This window comes from Coturnix japonica, chromosome 12 (assembly GCF_054131305.1).
Source record: "Coturnix japonica strain WE chromosome 12, WE-NBRP24, whole genome shotgun sequence".
Taxonomy (NCBI): Eukaryota; Metazoa; Chordata; class Aves; order Galliformes; family Phasianidae; genus Coturnix; species Coturnix japonica.
In genome coordinates, this window is record NC_140674.1 from 3,166,590 (window position 1) to 3,192,665 (window position 26,076).

The following is a 26,076-nucleotide window of genomic DNA, read 5'->3' on the forward strand; positions in this document are numbered from 1 at the left end:
GATACCTGTTTGATACTGGCACTGTATGTGCATGGCATTGATCTCCATGATTCTTCATTGCCATTGCCAAAGCAGTGCTTGGGATGGGGTGAGGAATAAGTTGCAGCAAAGTCTTTTGAGGTGCAGTTAATTCTCTGGACAGATACGCATCAAGCTTTTCACATGTTTTAAATGTGCTAGGAGATTACCGGGATGTTAATACGTGAGGGATCTTTTTTTTTCCCTCTTCTTAAATAGTTCAGGTGACTTTTGCTCAATCTAACACATTATGACATGCTTGGGATAACAGGAGTGCTTTTGTTCTGCTGCATACATAGTGCTATTCCTGTTGCTGCTTCTTTGCAGTTGTGTGAGTAGAAAGTTCTTGATGCATTCTCAGTTTTCTGCTGGCTTTCACTTTTTCGTCTTATTAGGAAATCTTTCATTTGTGAGATTTGAGTGAGGAACATTGTACACAATTTCCAGCTTCATCGAGCAAAGTAGGTTTTCCTACTGCTTCTCTTTTCACAAATTTGGTATGTGCTTCCATGAGCTCATAAGTTGTCTCGGTAGTTCTGCTACTTGTTATGATACTGGATACAATTCTCTTAGTAGATGGAAAGAATCCAACATCCCCTGGCTTCACGCTGCTATAAAATACTCTGGTGTCATCTAACAACTCAAGTTTCTTCCTGTAAGTGACTTGCAAGGCTTTGGCATCTTGGTTTTTCACTGTAGGAAGTTTATATTGCAAGTATTATAGGTAGATATTGTTACAATACTGAATTCTGCTTGTGTTCAATGTAAAAATCTGAGAATTGAGGATCTTCCTCCTCTGTTGGCTTCTGTCATATTGTCTTTTTGTTCAGTGTTCCACCTTGAGCAGAAACAATCATGTTTATCAACCATATTTGAGTTCCTAGGTTCCTAAGATTAAAAGGTGATTATTGAAAAATAATAATGTTAATATGGTGCTTAGGAGTAGCTTGATATTGCTTTTGCTCTGGTCTCTGAAACAGTGAAGGGGGAAATGGAAACTACTGAAGGCACTTGGAGCTGTGTCTGCCTCTGTATGCCTAAAAGCGTTTGGGGTTTATTATGGTTCTGAGTTTTGTTATGGCTTAAGTACAGTGTGCTACATCTTGCAATTCTGATTCTCATCTAGAATCTTTTTTTCCTCAAATCATAAAGTTAATAACTCATAACATACAGGATTCTCTCAATCAGCTTACAGAGATCGTGAGAGATGAGCTACAGTGCTGTGTTTGTGTGTTCTTTTTTAAAGAGAGTTATTAAACACTTCTGTCTGTCGACACTTCGTGTAAGACAAGAATGAAGATGCACCGTGCAGGAATTAGATTATTTCAGAATCAGTTTTGAAATCTTCCTCCCTGAAAAATATCCTGAGGTTCCAAGCTGTGTAATCTGTTGTATTGATTCTAAGGGAAATTTTATGCAAAAAAAAAATCAGTTTTGTTAAGCTTGGAAGGAATATTGGAAGACCTGTGTCCGGCTGTCATAGGACAGCCAAATCTTAGTGCTGTTGAAACAGAAGATACTTCCTTCAGAAGTTATGTAATTGCATCACTAGGGTTTCTTGCATCTGCATCCTTCCACCTGCTGCCTGTTACGGGTGGTGGATGAATTCAGGACAAGGTGAAACCTTTTGTGTAGCTTGTTAGTACAAATACGTCAGCAATGAGAACTTTGTTGTGTTGTGATTACATTCAGGCATTACACAGTGTTCTTGATCTCATCTACAACACAAACCATTGATGCAGGTGACTGAGTTTTATCCTAGAGCTCTTCTTACTGTATTTGAGATAGGAACAATACTGTAATCAGATTTCACTGATACTAATGGAGAAACTCCCCAGCTACACAGTTCCTTAAATACTGATGGTGAGATAGAAGAATTGATTTTTATTTCAGCACACGGGCAGTAGTTGAAATGGATACAGACTGTGTGCATTAAGGGTGGTGGCTTCTTTGTATCTACTTGTGAATATTGATCAGATCAAAGATTCCAGCGGAAGCAAGATGGTCTGAGTTAATCTTAGGCAAGTTTTTTAGCAACTTATCTTCTCTGATAAAATTGCAAGCGACACATGCTCAGAATTGGGCTCTCAGTGTCTTTAATGAAGTCTAGACTTAGGTTCCTGTAGGAATATGCTATTTCTGAAGAAATGTTAGAAGTCATATATATATATATATATATATATATAAATCCTTATTGAAAAATGATCTGTGCCTCTCTGTAGCAGCTTTCCTTGCTTCTTGGCCAGTTCTCTTTGTTGTGTAGATTGAAGAATTAAACAGATCACTTCTTATTCTTTTTTCCATTTTTTAACAGCAGAAAAGTTCAGAAGCTTTTGTACATCTTGGTAAGCTCAGATTTTTGCAAAGCCTTTGATATTTTCTTTTGCATAATTGTTCGTGCTGCAGTTATTTCTGGCTATTAGGTAAGTGGTAGCAGGAAATAAGCTCAGCAGTACTCTGGGTTTAGTAATGAAACAGTTTCCATCAAGTTTAATCATATGAGTGGTACTGTCACAGCATTCTGTTATGTAATGCTACATGTTCATATGGACAGCCTGGCGCTGGAGGACAGTGGTTGCACAGTTTCCCCAAAATATTGTAGTACTTGCCCTCTCTGCCCTACTTGCCCTTACTGTCTTATGTTGAAAAGCGAGTCGTCCCACACGTGTCATTTGTAGAAGACAGGGTCAAAAGAGAAATGGGCTGTGAAGGCATTACACAGCAGAGCAGGAGTGAGGAAGAAATGAGAATTCTGAAGAAAACCTGGGTGAAAAGTTTGCTGGAGATGACTAGGATAATCAATGGAGAGACAGTTAATAAAACAGCGGATGGAGTAATGATTGTAAAGACATAGTGGTAGTGTGAGGAGATCATAGAACGATAGAGTGGTTTGGGTTGGAAAGGACTTTTAAGATCACCTGGTTCCAACCCCCTGCTATAGGCAGAGATGCCTCCCATAGCCCAGGTTGCTCTCAGTCCCGTCCAGCTTGAGATGAGGATGAAGTTACAGAAACGGGGGATATAGATTACAGATACGGGGATAAATGGGGTGAATTGTGTCCTAGGAGCAAGAAAAGGCTAGAGAAGGGGCTGAGTGGCACACTTGGAAGCTGCTGCAAGCAAACTCGAGCAGATACATGCACTGTGTATGTGTACATCTGCATATACTGTACTGTACGTGGAAGCACATGCGGTGCATATCCATCTACACAGACATGCATTTTTCCTAAATGTCTTTTAAACTGTGTGTTTTCATTTCTGACTTGAGGTTGACGAGTGTGAGTGCAGTTAGGAACACATCCTGTCCTCATGTTGAGAAGCATGGAGTACTATTTTAGTGAATGGTGCCATAGTTCCTGCCTACAAGAGGCTGAATGCTCTCTCTGGAGGTTGATTGGAAACTCAATTTATTTTCTTATTTTCCCCAAGAAGTGCTGGGGGGGGCATTTAAAAAGATGCTCTAAAACCTGAATACCCATTGTTGCTATTCAGACCCAAGGTTTGTTGAATCGCATCAGTTGTGATATATTCAAAGCACACGTATGCTGCATAGTTCTACAAAAAGCAATTTTTACATTAAGCACGCAAGGACAATAAAAATGTATTTTCCACGTACAGTGCCAGAACTTTCCAAATCACAGATTCATTTTGCAGCGGGAATGCAAAGTCATTTTATTTTGGTACTTCCAGATAAGGACTCTTTGTTGAAAAAAGAACAGTTCTGAAGGGGAGATATTTTCATTTTGGCTGCTGGAAGAGTGTGTGTGTGTGTGTGTGTGTTGCAAGTAAAGTGACTGTCTTAGAATTCAGAACTGTAGAATTTCTATATTGGAAAGTATTGTTACTCTTTTCTAGAAGTTAAGAAATGCTGGGGCCACTGCATGTCAGCTTCCAAACAAACACGGTCCTAGGGGTCAGAAGTACATTCACATAGGAGAAAGCTATATATAATATATATATATTTATATATATTTGTCATAGTAGTAAGTTTCACAGAACACTTCTATCACAGAGAGTTGAGTTCATTCTTTGTTATCTCAGTGGAAGCACCTGATGCTTACAGTTCTGCTGCTTTCTGGTTGGTGTGTGCCAGCAAATGCACATTTTCTACCATAGTTGGAATAAATTCCTTTTTTTAATGATGAAGGAGGAAACATATTTTAGGTTTTGCATAAAAAATCTTTGTTGTAAATCCTACATTGCTTTAATAACCTTTCTTTGAATGGAGCCACTAATTCTCAATACAGTAATAGCTGAACCGGGTCTGTTCCTGCCCTCAAAGTGCAAGGTGTAGCTCACAGTGCAGCTTCTGGTGATTTCATTAATAATTACCATTTTCAAAAGATGTTAAGAAAAATCAAGTGTGAATATTTATGAAACTTTTGAGATTTGAACTTCTCTTTATAGCTGGCTGCTGTTTGTCCTCCAGGGTAGTCCTATTTTATACTCCTATAGTCCTATTCCAGTTCCTATGGTTTGTCACGACTCAAGGAGGACGTAGCTTTGAAGTATTTTAGTTGAGAATTTACATAGCAAGACTTTAACACAAGGCCTAATGTTCATTAAGAACTGTTTTTCATTAAAAGCTGAGGTTCTTTCTGGCTTTATAAATGATGGATACATGCAAACGTTGAGAAAAATCTGTATGTTCCAACTGAATGAAGAAATTCCCTCCTGCACCCAACTTCCCATCAGCGTAGAATTTCAAAAGGAAGCAAAATATTCTCGTATAAGAGAATGTTCATGGTTCTTTTATAGTTAGAGATGCATAGCACAGCTGGATGTGTAATTGATACTCACAGGTAAGTAATTTCCCTTTTATGGGAATGCCCAGAAATCTGCGTTGAAACTCACTTGATGTTTCAGATATGTTGCCATTATGAATACAAGTATTATGACAAAATTAATAGTTCTAATGAAAAAAAACCCCATACCATTTGTCTCCTTCTGTGCTCCACTAAAGACATTCAGAATGCCATTTTTACTGTGAGATTTCTAATCTTTTTCCACTGTTCTCTTACTGGTGCAGTGGAACAGTGTGAGATCTCTGCTGAATTTTAGGTACCATGCTGTGTTCTTCGAGGCTTTCAAGATGAAAATAGATAAAAGGATGAGCAACCTGTTCTGACCTTATGGCTTGAAGCAGGAGATTGAGCTAGAGGATTCTGAGGTTCCTCCCAGCCCAACATAACTGCAGTCTTGTGATACTGAGTTCCCTTTTTCTGTTGCCAGAAGGGAAAGGAAGGAACAAAAAATTCAAGTGATTTAATTTTTTAATCTTGCCTCGTTGTTCTGTATGCGTACGTTATTTCAGTATCTGTAAGGATCCAGCTTTCATGTTTACCTGATAGCACATCATAGGGATTTAATATTAGTTTCCTGCTTCCTTCTTTGTTTCAGAATTATTTTGACGTTGTGCATACAGTGCTGTAAAGCCTCAAAACGTAGCCACAAGCATCCATCTATTTTACTTGCTTTCAAAGAAGAACAAAAAGCAGTTGAGCTCAACAAAAAGTAGTTGAGCTACTCCTTTCCTCTTTAAATTGAATGTGCATAGTTTTGTCCATCTGCTTTGCCATTGCTGCCCTTGAACATCCATTTTTCTAGATCATCTGTCTGAGTTCTGCAGAGAGCTGCAAGTAGACCTGTGTGTTCTTGAACATTCTTTCTCTGCAGGTAAAGTAGGTATTAGAAAAGATATTTTTGCTCTCAATCAAAAGCTGATCTGGACAGGTATGGCCATAACCAATTTAATACACTGTCCTGGGTGCTGACAGCCTTTCTTCTTGAAAATAAAATACTTAATGTTCAAGTTTAAGCAAATTTGCACAAGGCTGTGAAATATTAAATGTAATTTTGAGGCTGCAAATTATATTAAAGTCAACAGGAAATGAGAAATTCCTTCCTCTTGAATCATGCTTTGCAAAGTTCTAACCAGGCTTACTCTGTTGTTTCTGTTTTTCTCTAAGAAAATTCCATACTTTTCAAGGTACAACACGAATCCAATGAAACAGAATTTCAAGCGTTAGTGGAGAAGGTGCAAGAATCTTTATGACTGCTAAAGGTGATCTTACAAAGGAGGAACAACTCCCAAAAGTTGTAATGTAATTGCTCCTTCTCAATTGTGATTATTGGACACTAGTGAGCACTTACACAGCAGTACTTTGTGAGCAGCGCTCAGACACACTTGTATGGAGCATAGCATGGGAGGTCCCTGTTCTCTTGAGACTGCCAAGGTCTCTGTGTGGTGTGTTGCAGTGTTACTGCTGGCTGGTCAAGAGGAATCTTGCCTTCTGCTCTTTCTCATTTATACACAATACTTAGGCAGGAAAAAAAATGCTTTAAATTAGACTAGCTGGCATAGTAAGAAAGTAAAGATGTAAGAAAAATATTTAGAAGTCCAGTAACCTGTGTTATGGACTCAGTCTTGCTTTATTTTAGCTGGCGGGGTGGGTAATAAGATGTCATATCTTCCCTGCCAGACTCACTCCGTGCTATTAGACTCTCACAGCAATGCTTGACTCTTGCTTCCCCAGCAGGTTTTCCACCTACATAAAGCCAGTGTGAGAGGTGCTGTCTCTGTCCATGTGTTTGGTCCCAGAGTCACCATTATTTTGGCCCATTTGTTATTTCCTGTTCTGGTGACAACCGATATTGATGATGTCCATGACTGTGTTTCTGTAGATCACTATTTTCCATGTGGAAGCCCCTGTTGTGCAGAGACTTGAAAGTGAGCAGCATATGGTGTCGAGGCAAGGAAAGTAAAAAGCTCAGTGCACTCAGACAACTTTTTTATTGCATTAAATTGCTCAGTGTTCCACAGTTGTAGTCTGGAGATCAAAGGTAGGTTATCTGTCTTTCACACCATTCAGAGCTTATCAGGTGTATAATTTGTTTCCAAAGGAACAGAGAAAATTGGTCATTTTTGCCATCTGTGTGAGCATATTAGGTTTGTCATTGCCTGCTACACTTGCTGGCATCTTCAAAGCAGGCGTCTATAAAAGTGTAATCAGGACTTTTAATGCTGGTGTTAAACTTAGAATCTGTTCACACTACAGAATTGGAACGGCAGAGGCTTTAAGCAGCAGGTGCTGTCCTGCCAGCCATTGCTGTAGAGATGGAGCTGCTGCTTCCTGTCTAACAAAACATCCTGCTTGCTCAGAGGCTTCTCGGTGTGCTACATGATTCTCCCACTGCCTTTTTCTTTTTCCTGCATCAAGGACTCCTCCAAGATATATGCAGCCTTTCTTCCTAGATGCACTTACTGCGTGTGCATTTCAGCCTGCAGTTTCAGCATGATGATGCCTGTGCCCAGTAAGCCTAGATGGATGTACAGGTAATGAAGTGTTTGTGTTCTGCACAATGGTTGCATCCTATCCAGGTGTTGTCACTGGGACACCTAGCACGCCCATAGCCCTTTACTGAAATTCAAAGGAGGTTTTAATAATGATAACTTTTCCCACAGAAATTATTGCCTGGAAGTATCAAGTTACCTTTAACCCATTAGGAACTGTTTAGTGGAACAAAAGTATTATTTTTGTTCCAACATGCTGGTTGGCATTAAGATTTCCTGGAAAATGCTAGGAGGGGTTTCTTAAAGCATTATACATCACAGTGATCTAACAAAAATGGGTCAGTTGTGGTGCGTGGAAATGAGCAATTTCAGGAGTTCTTATTAGACTTTAATGAGACTGCCATATGAGTAACCTTTACAAATTAATTTTGCATGTGCTAAACATGAAGAGCATCAGAGTATTCTCCTGCTGTGGCTACTCTTTGCTATCCTTGCACAAAATGCAGGTGAGGAGTGAAAAGCAAATTCATTTTCTCCAGTTTAGTATGGTCCGTGGCACTGTGGTGCCAATTACTGTGAGCTGGACACCCACATGGTGGATTATCCTGATTTAAGGAACATGGCCTACCAACTAGACATCATGTGAATGGATCTCCAGTTCCAACGTATCTGAGTACATTAACTGGTAGTGAAAGGTGGTAAATTGCTTTCATCTAGTAGAAGCCCATCCCTGACAAGAAAGTTTCTCTTTGTTCACTTAGTAGGAGAAAAGTCTATTCATAAAACCATGTTAGCTATATCAGGCTTTAATTTAAGTTTACTTGTTTGTACCTGAGAGCAGGAATAATGGGTTTTGCTGCTTACTGTGCTGTAGGATGCCCATCATGCATAGTGCTCTAAAGACTTTGTGTGAAAACTTAACTCCTCAATGTTTTCTCTTCTGAAAAAGATGGACTGATACAGAATCATGGTCAGCATCACTGTTATGCTGTCTTGAGGACTGTAGGATGCTGCTGATGGCATACACGTAATTAAAGCTCAGTCACCAGTAGATGAACCACCTGTTACTCTTCAAGTCAGGTATTTCTCCACCTGCTGTACCTTTTTCTCCTCTGTAGTGCTTTGTCACAGCTGATCGTGTTCTTGGCACATTGACACTTGTAATGCTGCATCTTCTAGCAGCAGATTTTTCAGAAGGGAATGTGTTCCAAAAACAGGCACTAGTCTAATGAAGGTGTGTATTCTGTGTACAATAACTGTATTTTAACTTGCGCTGAAAATAAACTGTTGACATGGGATTGTACCTGATAAAGCTTCCTTTTTTTTTTAATTAACTTTTTAAAGTTAAAATGTTCCTCACTGCTCCCACGTGCAGGGTCTCTATTCACAGATTCTCTCTGTATTCACAAATGTATTAAAACCCAAAATGAGAATTTGGCAGAACTGTCATCTTGCACCGTTTCGGCACCAAATTTCTTTGTTTTTCTTCTTTCTCGGTGGTTACCTCATTGGCATTAACGTGCTCTTATAAATCAATTCTGTTCTAAAACCAGTGATGCCGGCTTCTGTGAAAGTCATCTTCTTTGGTCTCTGCTTCTGTTAGTGTTTGAATGGGACTGCATATGGAGAAGTATCCATATAATGGGAGGTGAGGCTTTGCTATTTCTTGTGCATCACTGACTTGATTTACCAGTAATTTTATTTCACAGAAGATTCCTAAAGTCGTGCATCCTACCAGACAAGTTCTACACTTTCCTGTTTCTCAGACTACTTCAACACAGCACAGTCTGACAGTGGTGTAAAATGGCTTTTATCTGAAGAGCACAGTTCAGTTCCTTTCAGGGATCAGGAGAGCAGCCTTTTAATGGTGGTGGTGTCTTCACTGTTTGTGCTCCTAACCCACATGCTTCGTTCTTCTGCTATTTTAAAGGCATTTGCTGTTTTATCCAAAAGCACAGCCTTTTAGTTTCTATCTCACGTCCTTTCATCCTATATGGACCCAGTTCACTGTTATTCTGTGGACAAGTTTATGCAGTTCACAGACTGGAAAGGTATTTTTATTTTATATATTTCTTCTCATTTATTTTCATGTAAAATCACAAACTCTTAAAAATTGCAAGAAAACTCTGAGAGAAACTTGGGCTCCTTAGTAAGAAGATTCTTTCTGAATACTGTCTGTACAGGCTGAGAGGTAAGCACTTCTGTTCAGCCTTTTATTTTAAATTCTGATTGTCTACTTGGCATTTTCTTTTGGTGATTTGAGACCACTTGGTTTTTTTAACACAGCTATTGACTCACTCACACAATGGAGGTGTAGCAGATATCTTTTGTGATGGTGTTTTCATATAATATATAATGCTGCTCTAAAACTGGAAGTCATGGCCCACAGATAACTTGCTTATATTTTCAACTTCTATTCCCAGAATAGGCACCATGAAAATTTCAGTACTAAGATAGATGGTTCTGTGCTGGTCTTGTGACAAAGAATTCTTACAGACAAGATCAATATTTCAGGGGAAAAAAGGTTTTTTTTTCTCAGCACTTCTGTGGACGTGGTCAGAACTGTTCCTTTTCTGCTATCCATGTATTTAACAGATGAACATTCTCTATCTTGGGTTCTTGTTTTTGCCCACATCGTTTGGCTTTATGTATTTTATGCTATCATTAGATCTGATTTGTTCTCTGCTTTAAAAACAACAACAAAACAAAAACGTTTATATATATATATATATATATTAAACTTCAGAGAGTTCAAGATGGTGCTTTTGGTGCTTATGTGGAGGGGTATGCAATGACATCATGAAGGTATTTGCGTCAGCTGTAGGTGTGGCTTTGTTGAAGGGTTTTCTGCTTAATTTTTGATATCCACTTAGTACTGAGGTACAATTGTAGTATGATTTAATGATGCTTTCCTGCAAACCTCCACATCGTTCTTCTTACACTTACTTTGGAGCCTTTTAACATGGCACTGTGTACATGCACCTGTAAATTCAAATACAGATTTGGTCACAGACTGTATCACAGAGGGAAAGAACACAGTGCTGGCTGCAAAACTCATGGCTTGTCCTTTTTATACTCATTACTTCTTTTAAGTGATTCATATCCAGATACCCTGTTGTCATTTCAAGAAGCATAGGGTTCAAAGAAGCATCCAAACCGTCTGTACTTGATATGGTTTAATTCCTGTATCCTCTACTCCAGTCTTGAAGGAGAAGTCTCTTGTTATGTCACATAGGAAACATTTTTTCACACTTCTTTTTTTTATGAAGAAAGCTGCACTTTAAATCAAATACCTCTTCTTTTGTTCACGTTTGCTTCTGACGCCAGTAAATGAACCCAAGAACAGCATTTTCTACCAACTGCTATCAGAAATTGTTTTTTTAGAGCCCTACCTAATTGTTGGCAGCCTCCCTTTGGCCTTTCTGTCTCTCATAACCAGCTGTGTAACCTGTGACATTCTCCTTTCTGTTTTTCCTCCGTATTTTGGTACATCTGAGTTATTTAAATGTTCTTTGGATTGTTTTATCCCATTTCTTCCTGCTGACAACTCTCCGTTTCTTTGTTAGGCTCAGGTTGCACAAAACCCCTGGTAAGTTTTCAGTGTCATCTTTTTTCCCCTCCCATTTCTGTTCAATCTCATGCAAAGAGCTTTACTGTTTGGCTCATTCATGTGCTCGTGGAATTTAAAGAAGTACATGAGAATGCATGCTATTGAATAGAGCTTTATTGATATTTACACAGTCGCACTCGACAGAGCAGTTGCTGAAGTAGGAGCCCTATTTTCAGAGCGTAAATAAAAGGATTTGGATTTCACTACTTAAATCAGGACTTCAATCTTTAAATCTGAAAGAGGAAAAGATTTCTTAAAAGGTTTCAAAAATGAGTAGGTGGATGGAAAGAGAACGGGCTGCAGGTGTGGTGGTGGTGATACAGGAAAGCAAAGGGAAGAAAGCAGTAGTGCGGAAATTTGGAACAAGGCTGTGATAAGAATCCTTGTTTCTGCTATTCCTAAGTTCAGTTTTTCCTTACTGCTTCGTTGAAGTTTCGGTGGAAGATGTGATTCTACCAAGCTTCTGTAACATTATTCAAACTGGGTTTTTTCGCACTGAAAATGCTTTTTTCTATTTACTTTCTTACTTCCTCTTCATTAGCCTTGAGATTAGCAATAGAGTAGATACATTTGTGAGTCACTGTATGATTTTATGTGCCATATTTTTTTCTTCGTGGTATGCTGCTCATTTATTTTGCATTACTGTCTCTTTTCATAACTCACTGCCCTTTCATATTTCAGTTGTTTGAAAATTGATCCCTTGCCCTTGAGGTGAGAGTTTTCCAGTTTGTCGAGCTTTATCTCTGTGTAGGGAGAACAAGGTTTTGTAATGAGAGCCAGTGCCATGTGCTTTCCTTTCTGCCATGATTTTTGTTTCCGTGGACCTGCTGCTTCCTGCTTTGATCAGTCTCGGTGCTACTGTAAAATGGAGAGAGCAGTTTATATGGTCTCTATCAGTGTATCCCTTCTTGGATGTCTTGCTGAGTGCTTGGATTTCTTAGACCAATAAATCCTTTCCTAGAGACTACACAGAGTCTGACAGTCTTTCTTTTGTCCCCACACTTTACACCTGGGCTGTCTGCTTCTCACTTTATGAGAGCAGGTACTCATGGAATATTTGTCCTGGAACTGTTCTCCTGACTTCTGGGTACCTAAACTCATGATTTTGTTGCATAAAACAATAATAGACTTGTACTTATCACAGGGTCTATGTCAGTAAACTAGCTACCAGAAGTAGCTTGCCTGCTTTTTCATTGGTAAGAAGAAAAAGATTTCTGTTTATGTGTATATATTTCTGTATATGTTCCTTTAAAGTGGAAACTGCCTGACCAAGCAGTCCTCTTTTTGAGTGGCCAGGTAACCATCACCATCTCTGAAAGTCATTTGTTTGTCCAGTAGAGAAGACAGTTGATAGCACCTCTCCTCAATGGGTTTGAAGTAGGATCCTGCCCTTCAGTCTCAGCCACAAGTGGTTTTGAAACCTATTTGAAAGAATAGGTTGAGGAAGAGCAGTTTGACTGAGGGATCTCAGCAGTCTGTCTTTGTTGGACATTCTTATTAAAATATTCTGGGTTTACTTGGAAGCAATGGCATATCAAATTAGAGAAATGTAGTAGACTTCACACAACTTCTTTAGCTGTGATCCACAATGTGGTCTGTGGGTTTTTAGCAGGTTGCTAAGAGGTGTCTGTTCATGTGGCCACAAGAATGATTTGGAGCTTGGTTTAGTCCCTAAGCTAAGTGCTCAAACTCTGCCAGGATCACCAGCAGAACTTTAATGAGTGTATAACAAGGTGTTATACTGAAAATGATTATTGATGGTTTACTCTTAGCGTCATTTTGTGTCTTCCCTGAGTTTGGAACTAAACATTTCAACTCTGGTGCTTCTTGAAATTGAAGTGCATAGCTTCAGGCCAGCTGCTGCTGGATTATGTGGTGTCCCCCAGCTCTTCCCTACCTTCTGAATTCCCATGATGAAGTTTAGGATGTGCACAGTTTCTGTAGTAGCTTCATGTTGACGTGGATTTCTGTCTAATGTGTTTTTGTCTGCTGTGTTTTTGGCATTCCTTTTCAATGCAAAATTCCTTCTCATAATATTCACTGCAATGTCAGACTTAGTGATGTGTTCAGCACAGTTTAAGCTTAAGAGACAAAGGTTTGCCCAAAGCCTGCTGGTGGAGAAGCGGGGAATTGTTACAGCTTGGTGACTGCAAGTGAGTAAACATTTTAAATCATTAAGTATTATAAATGAGCATCTTACGTACATGTTTTAAAAGCAACAACAACAGTGGAGGATCAGTGCACTGTAGATGTGTTTTTCTTACTAGAAGTTTAACCTCAGGCACCAGCTGTTAGACGTTCCTCATTTTGTGTATGTGCGTGTTCTGACTGAGCAGCAGTTGAAGAGTTACCTTTGAGACTGAGATTGTCGTTGGGAGGCTCCAAATCCCATGACGTTGTGATCAGGTTTGTGATGTTGCTCGATGGTTTTCGAAGCAGCTGACTGAGGCTGTGAGCAGGCCCCAGAGACACCAGTTCCGTTTGTTTGGAGGGTTTCATTGGAAGCATTGAATGGGAAAGCTCACGCTCCTCTGGGAGACATTTCTGTTCTTACCACAGAATCCCATGCTGCCCAGTAGGGTTGTTCTGTACACGGCACTGTAAATCTGTGGAAAATGCTGACCAACGATGTACAAAATAATTGAATTTTTCATCTTCCAAGTTAGCACTTTTTCTTCCCTTGGAGGACTCTCAGTTCTATTCCTGGACGCGTTATACTGTTATATCCACCCCCTTCCTATATGGAATTACACAGTAATTGCCATGCAATACTAGAGATCCATCTTGTCTGATGGCTTAAGACAGCGGGCACTCGTTAGATGCCACATAAGCTCTTTCAGATCCAGTGGCTGATGTCAGACACTTGAAAGGAAGGTGCCAGAAAACAAGCAGTAACAAACTCAGATGGCTTTGGGGCTCCTATGAGCTGGTTATGTTACAAAGGATAAGATTATTTTTCTCATAATTGCTGTTCATTTTTTAATATTTCCTGTACACCTCTTTTTATTATCGCTAAATGTAAATACCAATCTAAATAAATGCTTCCTGTCAATGACAAGCAAGTGTGTTGCTGCTTTCAAAGTAGGTTAGCTAATTTTTGAATGGAGAACATCTCATCTCAACTACTCTACAAATAAAGTAACCAGCAACAAAAAAGATATTCTACCTTTTGTGATTTAAAGAAGTCTTCTTCATTCTCTGATGAGTACCTGCAAAGGGATAATATGCATTGTGAGTTTTTGTGACCATGTATGCCTCGGTGCAAAGTAGAATCCAGTCTGCTTTGCCCTTAATGGTGCAACTCTTAGCACTGTTGACGGCCTGGCTTTGTCCACACTACCGTAGTTATTGAATAAGTGATGCTGGACAGTTGTAACTTGTTGTAGCTTCCCCTCTCATGCTCTGTCCTATTTTCCCTGTTGCTTCTCATAGGCCATCTCTGAGCTTCCTGATTACTTCCTATTTAAGATCAGTAATGACTTCTCTATTAGGAGTAATGACTGTCGTACTGCAGTGACTGTTACACTGCATTTCCAAACATCACCACATAGATGAACTTTGTGACAGAGATACACTTAATATTAACCTTAGCTTCTTTGCCGAAGTGCGTGGATAGTGGTAAGCTGGAACATCTGCACACTGATTAAACGCAAGGAAAATGTTATGATTTTGCATACTAAAATGTCCTGCTGTTAATTATCTACATAGAACTTTCCTGTGTCTTACAATTAGGAACTGTGAAACATGCATACTTCATGGATTGTCATCTAGTTCTCACTTCTAAGAGAACGTTAAGCAGCTCCTTGTGTTACAGATGCTGGTTCCCTTACCTCCAGTGCTGTTGCCCTGCCTGCTATCAAGCTTGTTTTGGCTCTGTTTTACAACGTAAACAGGAAATAACCTGTAAATGGGATAATGCTCAGAGGAGACCAATCAGTTAAAAAGGAAATGTGTTTCTGCAATGATTGCAGATTCTGCCATCAGTGTATTCAGTGATTTAAGGGAAGGAAAAAAAAAAAACAACCACCACCTTTTACCAAAATGTAAAACAGATATTTTCAGTTGTGTAATTGTTGCTTCTGTTCAGAACAAAGTATTTCAGCTTTGGAAGTTGCTCAGCATTCAATTTAAATGCAGAGAAGAATTTGAATGTTGACTATAACGTGTGAGTTGTCCCATTATATGAAGGCTGAACCCTGCATGACCCAGTTCCCACATATACCAGCACTCCCCCCTCCGTTGATCCCTATGTAAGACACTATCATTAAATTTCAATAGATACAAGGAATTCAGATTTCTACATGCCATTAGTCCCACTGGGACTGGCACATATAAACCCCAAACTCATTTGCTGTAACTCATTTTGGGGGCTCTTTGACTTCTTGTGTTTCAGTCTTACTTCCTGTTCAGAAGAACTGAGCTGGGAAACCTCTTGTTTACCCAGTTCTACTTTGTTAATGGTTAATGATCAATTTGGTTTATTTTTAACCTTCTGATTCGACAAGTGACATCAGGATATATATTTGTTGTTATTGTTTGCCTTTGTAAGCAACTTTTGTTTCTGGAAAGAATGTGGTGTGATAATAGAGCTGTAAAGGTGGGCTTTGTAAACAAGGCTTAATTTTGTCCCATTTAGCTGCTGGTCTAGAGAAACGTTGATGATATGGGAGATGTTCCTTGCAGGTGGATTAAAGCTCCATCAGTCTCCTCAGGTACCTTGTTTAATAAACTAACAAAGAGGTAGAAATTGGCTCGGTGAGCAAATTAAGGGAAACTCAACTTTGGGAGACACAGATCTAAAAGTACAGTGGGAGGTATTGATAAAGACTGGAAGGAGCTTTGCCTTTGATTTCTATTCATCAGCCTCCAACGGCATGCTAAAAAGAACAAACATACTGTGTATCTCTGAATAGAGAGTTTCTGCTGTGTTCATTCTTAGAGTGGAGAGTGGAAATCAGTCTTGCTCATGGGAGAGCTTTCAGGAGGTGTATGGTTCTCGGGGTGTGATAGTGTTCTTTGTTAATGGAATTAAAATATCCTTACCCTTACTGCCAACCTGGTCGGTGCATCATGTGAGAGGAGTATTCTCATTTCTGGTAGATAAGAGGTACTCAGCTCCTAAATGAGATTTTCGTGGAAGCAAGGAATTGCTAGGTTACTGGATAACTGCCAGATGTAGTTTGAAAAGCCTTCTATAAGAGCAGAATGGGCAAAATAATCCAATTTGTCAGCAATCCGGAACCAAGTAACAAAGGTTAAGGGAATTATATAGAAAACAGATCCTCTTTCCATTAACAGGGCTGTTTCCACTTGTCTTGGCCTTGCAGATCTTCTTGTTCGTTCTTGCTAGTGGGGGTGGTGGTAAGGCTTCATGGCTCTATTTTGGATGCCTTGGAAATAGCCTCTTGCAAAGGACCCACTCTTCCAAGAGGAACTGAGGTATTGTTTTCTGCCAGGGCTGTGGATTACAGGGAAGGGAACATGATCCTGGAATGATGCAAAGCCTTCAGTTCTGACCGACTTGAGGATACACAGCACTATTCACTCCCCCCCTTCTATAACAGCCTTGTTCTAAAGGGGAAGGAAACAGCATTGTTGCAGTTAAATGTCAGTGCTCATTCTTCAAAGCATCCACTGTTATAGAGATCTACTTGCTTTTGAATGTGGGTGTACATGAAGGTGATCTTTAAGGAGTATCACCTCAGTATGTGCATAAGCCTCCCAGAAATTGCTGAGGATTTAGAAATCCTAAAATATTCTTATTATCAGTTGATGTGCCCTCAAAACAGGACTCATTTCTAGGGGAAAGGCTGTAATGGAAAATGTTCAGCCACAGCAGTAAACATGATGTATCTGTACACAGTAAATACTTAATGGGCTGTGATAGAAAGACTGCGATCCAAACTTGTTTTTTTTATACTATATTTAATATTCACGAAGTCGTGTATATAGGAAGTAGGTTGAGAGTAAAAATAAGATCTTAAATTTATATCTACTTTTTCATACTTGTGACACGCTGGGTTTGATCAAGCACTATTGCCCACGGTCTCGTCACATACAGCCTGTTACTTTTTCCACCCTCCAGAATTGCTGATCAGCATCTTAAAAGAACAGGGTAAGTTGTCTAAAAATGTTAACAATCAGTGCTTTAATTAACTAACACCCTGTTCAGAAATCCCTTATGCATATGGATTAAAAAAAAAGAGAGAGATACTTCTTTCATATCTCAGTGTCTGTGCTCTGGGGATAATATACCATAACTGCTAAACCTGGTTTTTGAGAGGCACATCAGTCCTGTGCTGCACCATCATGGTTGCTCCCTATGGGGGTGTTTGTGGGATGGGTGCTTAGGCAGCTTCTCTTTCAGAGTGTGACACAGAACATGAACTGGGTTGCCCAGTCTGGGCCTTTTTTTCCTTCAGGATACACATTTGTGTTGGTTAAACTCACGTTTGTTTGATCTCTGAAGAATCAGGCCCTGCACAGGGTGAGCCTTTATCCAGACTGAGATGGCCTTCTGCCAGCATCTCATTTACTGGCTGCATGCTTACCAGCCAGACAGCAGCCCTTTGTCTCTAAGCTCTCTTCCATTATGAAGTCTCTTTATTTCAGGAGCAGCAAGGACAAAGTAACTCCAGTCCATGTGGTTAGGTACTTTAGGTTTCTGCTGTTTGTATTGTTCGGACTTTTTCGTTGTCTACTAATATTATTTGCGTGTTCTAGTCTGAACGTGTTTTCCTATAGTTCATCCAGTTACTGTCCATAACGGAGCACTTCCCTTGTTGCCCTTGAATTCAAATCTACTGCCTTTTCCTGAGAGAATGCAGGATAACAGGTACCTACAGAATGCTGTCAGTTCAAAATCTGCTAACGTGAGTTTGCCCCTCACTATTGAGGTGCTTTTCCTACTGGCAGAGTTGCTCCTCCCAAATAAACGCACAGAACTGAGACCTGCTCAGCATTCAGCTCCTCCTGGTTGAGAGGTGGACTCCAGCAGAGCAAATCCAGACACACTGTGCCTTTTAGTTCTTGCTGTATCAGAAGAACAAGAGAAAGAGGAAACAATACACCCCAGAGTACCTTTCTGTTGGTAGGAAAGAGCAGTGCTTGTATGGTCTTTGCAGCCTGGGGTTGTGTTCTTCCTTGAAACCATGCATATTCTGTGGCAGTTCTGCCTGCTGCGACTGGGGAAGGAGAGTTGGGTACCTACATCCCTGCTGTCATCCAGCCACTTCTCAGTGTTGATATCCTTATGTTCAATTACATTTGTGTTAATTTCCCTTTGGGTCAAGAATCTCTTCCCTGCCTGTCTTGTTGTAGATGATGGAAGGGAGGAGATTGCACTTTGGGGTGCAATGGATGGAGGAGGTGCTTCGTGTCTTTAAATTTTGCTTTTCCTGTACAATGGAAGAATAATGTTTCAAATTTGATTCTTCTGTCCCCTCAGGAAAATTTCAACTCGTATATTTTTCTTATTGAATTGAGACCAATATCAAGCAGTGTTTTGCTGCTGCAGGTTCCATACTGCACCTTGAAGGAAAGCAGTACAGTAGGAACTGTCTGATAGGGACCATTTGTCTTTGATACAAACGCTACCACTCTTCCATACTGTGTTATAAATAATGCCTCTGTGTTGCAGACAGCCATTCCTTTGTCATCTGGCTTTTTGCTGTAGCCGGCACATGCTGTCTCATTTTCTGACATTGACTATTATGTTACTGTTGGCTTCCCATTGGTGATGGCTGGCATGGAGAGATACCAGAGAAGGAAATCTCCATTCATTATTTCATCTCTTAAATCCCTGTAATTCCTCTGTAGCGAGAATGAGTGTTTCTTCTTTAAATCATCAGAGCAGTCAGTTTAAAATGAAATCACAGAATCATATCTTGGAATGATAGAATGGCTTGATTTGGAAGGGACCTTGAGGATCATTGATATTGTGAAGGCTTTTCTCTCCTTACTCCAGGCTGTTAGAAAAACCTGGTAATGGATTTCTTTTCATCGTCTGCTATTTTAGTTTTCAGATCCGTGATTTAAGTTCTGATTTTCCTACAGAACAACTGAAGAGTGGTGTGGATGGGATGGGAACGTAGATGCATTTGCTTTTTGTTCCTGCAGTACTTGAGAGAAAGTGAAATGTCACAGCGTATTTTTCTTTTAACACCCCCATAGGAATGCTGCTTCATGCTGTGTGTTACTGTAGGATCAAAGCCTAAAAAAGTACCATTGGAGCCATCTTAGAGACCTTTTATATTGAAGTGAGCTTTGTTTTTGAGCTGCAATCTGAAGAGAAGACGCTCTCGATGATTAATTTTTACTTAGTTTGATTTTGTTATGTGATCTGCATTGTGTGATTTCATTTAGTTTTACATCCCAGCTATAAGAGGTGTGCACCCTTCAGTTTTCAGTGCTTTCTCAATTTGATTGAAATTTCTAAATGAACAACTTCTACGTTATTAACAGGACATGGAGCTGATGTGAAATGTGTTGACTGGCATCCAACAAAGGGTTTAGTTGTATCAGGAAGTAAAGACAGCCAGCAGCCGATCAAGTTCTGGGATCCAAAAACTGGCCAGAGCCTTGCCACGCTGTAAGTCTATGCCCACACACCCTGTGCTTTGCTCGAATGTGAGCTGACTTCATGTTGGTCTCTTCTTACCTTATTACCTCACGTCTTTCCAGCCGTATGCAATTGCTTCAAATAGAAAGCTAATACTTTGAATGTTCCAGAAAATCTAGAAATTAGGTGAAGTCTAAACTTCAGAAATAGTGGCTTTAATCACAGGATCACCAAGGTTGGAAAAGACCTCCAAGATCATCCAGTCTAACCACCCATCTACAACCAATATTTGCCAATACACCATGTCCCTTAGTGCCACATCAGAATGTTTCTTGAACATCTCCAGGGTCTCTAGGTGTCTCAACCACCTCCCTGGGCAGCCCATTCCAGTGCCTGATCACTCTTTTCAGAGAAGAAATGTGTCCTAATATCCAGCCTGAACCTCTCCAGGTTCCAAAGTACAAATAACAGCATCCAGGCATACAGCACAGAAAGGTCTGCTATCCTGGTTTAGTAAGCTGAGCTGCTTTGTGTTGACCTAAATATTTGGAAATGGTAAATAATCATGTTTGATTTGTCTGAGAAATTGATATCTGGACAAACAATGATTTTCTTTCTGTGCCTGCAGACATGCTCATAAAAACACAGTGATGGAGGTGAAGCTGAATCTGAATGGCAACTGGCTGCTAACAGCTTCTCGTGACCATCTCTGTAAGCTCTTTGACATTCGTAATCTGAAAGAGGAACTTCAGGTCTTCAGGGGTCATAAGAAAGAGGCCACAGGTCAGTTGTTGTTTGATATTGCAATGTTTTCTTATTGCATCTGGATTAAAAACAAATGTTTTTGAGATCCTGATTTACGTGAGATTGGAATTCTAGTATCACGCTTTCTGATTGTCAGTTATTTTGTATTTCAGCTGTGGCCTGGCATCCTGTTCACGAAGGGCTGTTTGCCAGTGGAGGGTCTGATGGCTCCTTGTTATTCTGGCATGTTGGGTACGTGGCATTTTCACCAGCGTGTTGGAAAGATGTTGGTCAGATGCTCAAGCTGTTACATTAAACGCACAGTACACTTTCCACCTTAGAATGCATGTTTATGTTTATAGTTATACTCTTGCCAGTGAGGATTTTTGTGAATAGGCTTCGTTTCTAAAGCTATATTTTAAAGGATAAATTGCTTCTTTTGTTGAGGGGTGATGGATGATTGATGCTACTAGTTTCTTAGAGTTTCTCATGATGTGCTGTAATTGTTTTGCTTTTAAATGGATAGTTTAAAGTTTTCCTAGGTGATTGAATTAAGTACAACTGTGTACGGTGAATTTGTGAGATAGAAAAATAACCGAGGCTTATTTTTACTGAAGTAGGGGACAAAGGAAAAAGGAACAACTAAATGGCAGAAGTTTTTTATTGTATCTGAATCAGATATTCCTTTCTGTGATAACTGTGTTTTTAACACACCAGTGTTGAGAAGGAGGTCGGTGGAATGGAAATGGCCCATGAAGGGATGATCTGGAGTCTGGCGTGGCATCCCCTGGGACACATTCTCTGTTCGGGCTCAAATGATCACACCAGGTATTTTAAGATATTTCAAGAAGGGAATTTATATATGTTCAGAATCAAAAAGGGGTGTTTGGTATCAGTGAATAAAGAGCAGTTCTGATACACAACCAGTGGGCAAAGCAGAGAGACAAACTTGAATGGGAGAGCCCTGACATTTTACATGAGATGTTAGGGTGATATTTAACCCCCTATCCTTCACTTAAGGAAGCCTTAAGGAATGCTGACATTTCCAGTTTGTGTGAGATTTGAAAGCTGAGGAACATAGTAATAAATGTTCTTTTGGTGAAGAAATGTTCCAGTCTCCACCATGTTTTTGTCCTCAGATCATGTGCTCATCTTGTCTCTTTGGGCATTACAAGCACAGTTTGTGCTTTGAGCCTTTTCATGTCTAATGTGCTGTAACGGAGTATTTACAAGTGGGGTGAATTTTTGTATAGATGTGCCTATCAACAAGGTTAGTTTTATGTGAAGGATGTATTTAAACAGGGTGGGAAGTCCTTAGAACTGTCTGGATATTGGTGCTACCGGTGCATTGTATTTGCTTGGTGCTTTGAAGCATTTTCTGAATAGTAACTGTACAGTTAATGTAATATAGTAATGGTTTTTTGTTTGAACCCCACGCCTAATGATCAGATTCACTGCTGAACTTCATTAGTGGGAGCTGAACCCTTGTATAACTAAGTTAGCTTACTAAAATTTAGATAAATAATTTGTTAGAATAAAAGTAGCTAATATTCTTGACCTTGTGTTGAGATCATATAACTTCCTTTCGACAGTAAGTTTTGGACTCGAAATCGGCCTGGAGATAAAATGCGAGATCGTTACAACTTGAATCTGCTGCCTGGGATGTCAGAGGACGGTGTGGAATATGGTAAGGCAGTTTCCTAGAATGCAGGGGTAAGAGGTTTGGGGGGTTAAGGAGCAAGCTTTGGGCTCTCAGCTGGTATTAGAATGTGCTTCTGTGTGAGACACTGAAGTGGTATGTAGCATTGCTGACTGCCTAGATAAAGGTATTTTTTGCATGAATGATCTTATCCTCCAAGCAGTTCCAACAACAAGTTGTCTTTTTCTTCACAGCTCCAGGAGGTAAGAGCTGCTCAGTCCATCACGGAAAGGAGGTTGGGCTCCCCTCGGGCAATGCCTCTGGTTTGCTTTTCTTCCTGGATACTTCATGTGACTTCAAGACTTTCCACTGTCCTGAACTACAGCGGGAAATCTTTTCAAATTATCAGTTTGACTCAGATCTTAAAACTTTAACTCTCCCTCCTAAGGACTTTTCTTGTTAAGTCTAAGCTGCTCAGGGTTACCCAGCTCTACAGTGTACCTCAGCAACCTTTTTTCTCCCCATGGGTCACATCTGTTTGTTTATGAAGGTGCTTGATGACTTGCCCTCTTGTGTTTGGGAATGTCAGTGAAGATGTATCATTTAAGTTTGATTTAAGTTTTAAAATACGTGCATTCATTATAGCAAAAATGGGGATGGATATGGGATTTTCTGAAATGTGACCTTCCTCCAAAGGTTGTAGTTTCTGGCCTTTTGGGGGCGTTTTTATATTAATCTGAATGGGCAGCTCTTTTAATGTCTCTCAACTCAGATGTAAGTTTAAAAAGTGACCCAGCATTTATGAAATACATAACAGTGCCCAAGGTAAAAGTGCGTGTGAGTCCAAAAGAACCAAATGATAATGCAAAGCAAAAATTCTCCAAGTATAAATGTTTATTGTTTTCTTCCAGATGATTTGGAACCCAACAGCCTAGCAGTTATCCCTGGGATGGGAATACCTGAACAGTTGAAAATAGCCATGGAGCAAGAGCAGATGGGTAAGTAATTGCTATATGGAGGCACTTTCCTGAGCCTTCCATACTGTGCAACTTACTGTCCATTCCTGTCAATTATAATTGGGTAGAACCACTGTTTTCTGAGGTTCTCGAGTGAGTATTTCTCATGTAAAGAAGAAAGAGTTGGGAAACCTCAAGGTTTATTTCGTTAAATTAACTGTAAGGAGAGGAGAGTAAGGGAATTACTTTGTAAACCTGTATTACACTGACTGTTTGTCTTCCCTGCTGTTAAAGGGAAAGATGAGTCCAATGACATTGAAATGACAATCCCAGGACTAGACTGGGGAATGGAGGAAGTAATGCAAAAGGACCAAAAGAAAGTGCCACAGAAAAAAGTGCCCTATGCAAAACCAATACCAGCACAGTTTCAGCAGGTAAGCAGCTGATAAACGGTGAACACCAGAAAAACTTGTTCTGTTAGATTTCCAACATCAGTGCACAAAATAACTTACCACAGTAGTTAAATTACCATTTATGCATTACATATGGGGTTAAATCCTATATATCTCATATACATACCTTGAAACTAGTATGCTACAACACCTGGATGTTCTGTTCAATCTAGTTTTTAGCTTCGTGTTATCCATGTTAGAATTATAGAGTATCCTGAGTTCTAAGGGACCCATAAGGATCGTCGAGTCCAGCTCCTGGCTCTACCCGAAAATCAGACAATGTGACTGAGAGCATGGACACTCTTTAATAGTTTTATGCCCCTTTTGTACTGTGGTAAAATACAAACCTACACACAGTATTCAAGGTGAGACCACGCAGGGCAGAGCAGGACAATCCCCTCCCTCATTATTTGTCATTCCAGCATATCTTGTCCTAGTGTAGTAATAACACACTTATTACATGTGTTCCTTAGAATTAATTTTATATTTACTATTCTTTGTAGGCATGGATGCAGAATAAAGTTCCTTTGCCTCCCCCACCTGAGCCATTGATTGATAGAAAGGAAGATATTAAGCTGGAGGAGAAAAAGAAGACACAGGCAGAGATTGAACAGGAAATGGCAGCACTTCAGTACACAAACCCACAACTCCTGGAGGTATGTGTGTAAAGCCAGTTGCTGGAGTTTGGCACTGCAATGTGTAGCTTTCTTTTGCAGTGCAATTTTCACCGTTTCTCAAAAAACAGAGTTTAACAAGAATGAGACTCAGTGCGGGAAGACAGCTGCACTGAGGTCTCCATGTTTCAGTTGGCTAGACCCACTTATATGCAAGTGTAGCTGCGTTTCTGTTAATTAATTAAAAGTACTCAATCTTTTCAAACTCCCAAGAGTGAGATAGTTGCTTCTGATTTTCAATTGTTTCCTATTTTTCTGTGTTTAGTTGATTTGCTGGGTTTCTCTTTTATATTTATTTATTTGTTTGTTTGTTTTTACAGCAATTGAAAATTGAGAGACTTGCACAAAAACAAGCTGAGCAAGTGCAGCCGCCTCCAGGAGGCTCTCTTCACGGACCCCAGCCTTTTCCAGGGCAAGGCCCAATGTCACAGATGCCTCAAGGATTTCAGCAGCCCCTTCCACCTCAGCAGATGCCAATGAATATGCCTCAAATGGGACCTCCTGGTCCACAAGGACAGTTCAGACCTCCGGGACCCCAAGGACAAATGGGACCTCAGGGTCCTCCATTACACCAAGGAGGTGGAGGTCCGCAAGGTTTCATGGGACCACAAGGACCTCCGGGCCCCCATGGACCTCAAGGAATGCCACGGCCTCAGGATTTACATGGACATCAAGGAATGCAAAGGCATCCTGGCCCTCATGGGCCAATGGGGCCTCCAGGCCCACAGGGTAATGCTGGTCCACAAGGGCACTTAGGACCACAGGGCCTACCTGGGTCTCAGACTCATATGGGGCCGCAAGGTCCACCTGGCCCTCAAGGTAACTTGGGACCTCAAGGTCCCCCTGGTGGTCAAGGAATGCAAGGGCCGCCTGGTCCCCGAGGGATGCAAGGACCTCTTCCTCATGGTATGCAAGGAGCTCCAGGATCTCAAGGAATGCAAGGTCCTATCTCCCAAGGGCCTTTGATGGGACTTAATCCAAGAGGGATGCAGGGTCCACCGGGGCCCCGAGATAACCAGGGACCTACTCCACAAGGGATGATGATGGGTCATCCGCAAGAGATGAGAGGTCCTCATATGCAAAGTGGTTTACTAGGACATGGGCCCCAGGAGATGAGGGGCCTACAGGGACCCCCGCCTCAAGGCGCAATGTTAGGACCGCCGCAGGAAATGCGTGGGCCACAAGGCCAGCAGGGACCTCCACAAGGCTCTATGGTAGGGCCACAAGGAAACATGCAAGGACCTCAAGGACAACCAAACCCTTCGAGGGGGCCACATCCTTCCCAGGGACCTCTGCCTTTTCAGCAGCAGAAAACACCTCTGTTGGGCGATGGGCCTCGTCCCCCCTTTAATCAGGTATGTATTGGTCTGTGTGATAAGAAGGATGTTAAAAATGTAAGAACGATAATGTTGTGCTCTACAAATGTCAAGCAAGAGCTGAGAGTATGGACAAAGGCCTCCAGAAAACCAAAATGATGATGATGAAAAAAGCTGCATAGCTTGGAAAAAGCAGAGGTAACTAGAAATGGGATTGCTGGGAGGACAGATAGAGAAATCAGTATCTGCTAAGAAAGTGAAGAGAAACTCCAGGTTTGTCTGGCTTTTTTTTTTTTTAAGCTTGAGGATACTGAACTGTCTTAAGTTTCCTGGAGAGTGGATAAGTTCAAATTAAGCCAACAGAGCATAAAAAATATGTATGAATTAAAGTAAATTATTGTTGACTCTCAGTTGTTCCAGACTAATTTATCCAAGCTGAGGGGTGAGTTTACCACAGATACTGACATACCTGGAATATCAGCTTAGTTCTGCTTGAGCTTTCCAGAACAGCTGTCCTGCTTCCTGCATAGGAATAGGACCTTTAGCCACCTCTATACCTTCTGAACCACCAGTTTAGAGCCTGTGCTCACAGATTTGTAACTGCATCATCTGCTGAGCAGCACCAGAGAGAGCACAGGGAGCAAGCAAGCAGGCTGGGTAGGACCTGCCTGGGTCTGGAGCTAGGGCACCAAGTTTCAGCAGGGTTCACCTGGTAAGCAAAATGCTTAGACTCTGCTCACCTGGAATATCAGAGATTGTTGTTTGTGAAGACACTGATTACGTTTGCAGCGTTAAGGCTGGTTCAGCATCAAG

The 26,076-nt window shown here is 40.6% G+C and overlaps 1 protein-coding gene across 3 annotated transcripts in view; it reads left to right on the top strand.

Annotated features, from left to right (window-relative positions):
• WDR33 (WD repeat domain 33) overlaps positions 1–26,076 on the top strand; it is a 50,168-nt gene that overhangs the window by 14,529 nt on the left and 9,563 nt on the right. For 2 of the 3 annotated variants that reach the window (XM_015871007.3, XM_015871008.3), the window contains exons 1-4: positions 22,372–22,863; positions 23,116–23,255; positions 23,777–23,929; positions 24,268–25,302. In XM_015871007.3, the coding sequence (XP_015726493.2) occupies positions 22,722–22,863; positions 23,116–23,255; positions 23,777–23,929; positions 24,268–25,302 (1,470 nt within the window). In that variant the 5' untranslated portion in view covers positions 22,372–22,721. Of the gene's footprint in view, positions 1–19,385; positions 19,513–20,110; positions 20,266–20,399; positions 20,479–20,943; positions 21,055–21,818; positions 21,914–22,119; positions 22,129–22,371; positions 22,864–23,115; positions 23,256–23,776; positions 23,930–24,267; positions 25,303–26,076 lie in introns of those variants that run through there. The other variant, XM_085512544.1, reaches the window with a different exon arrangement.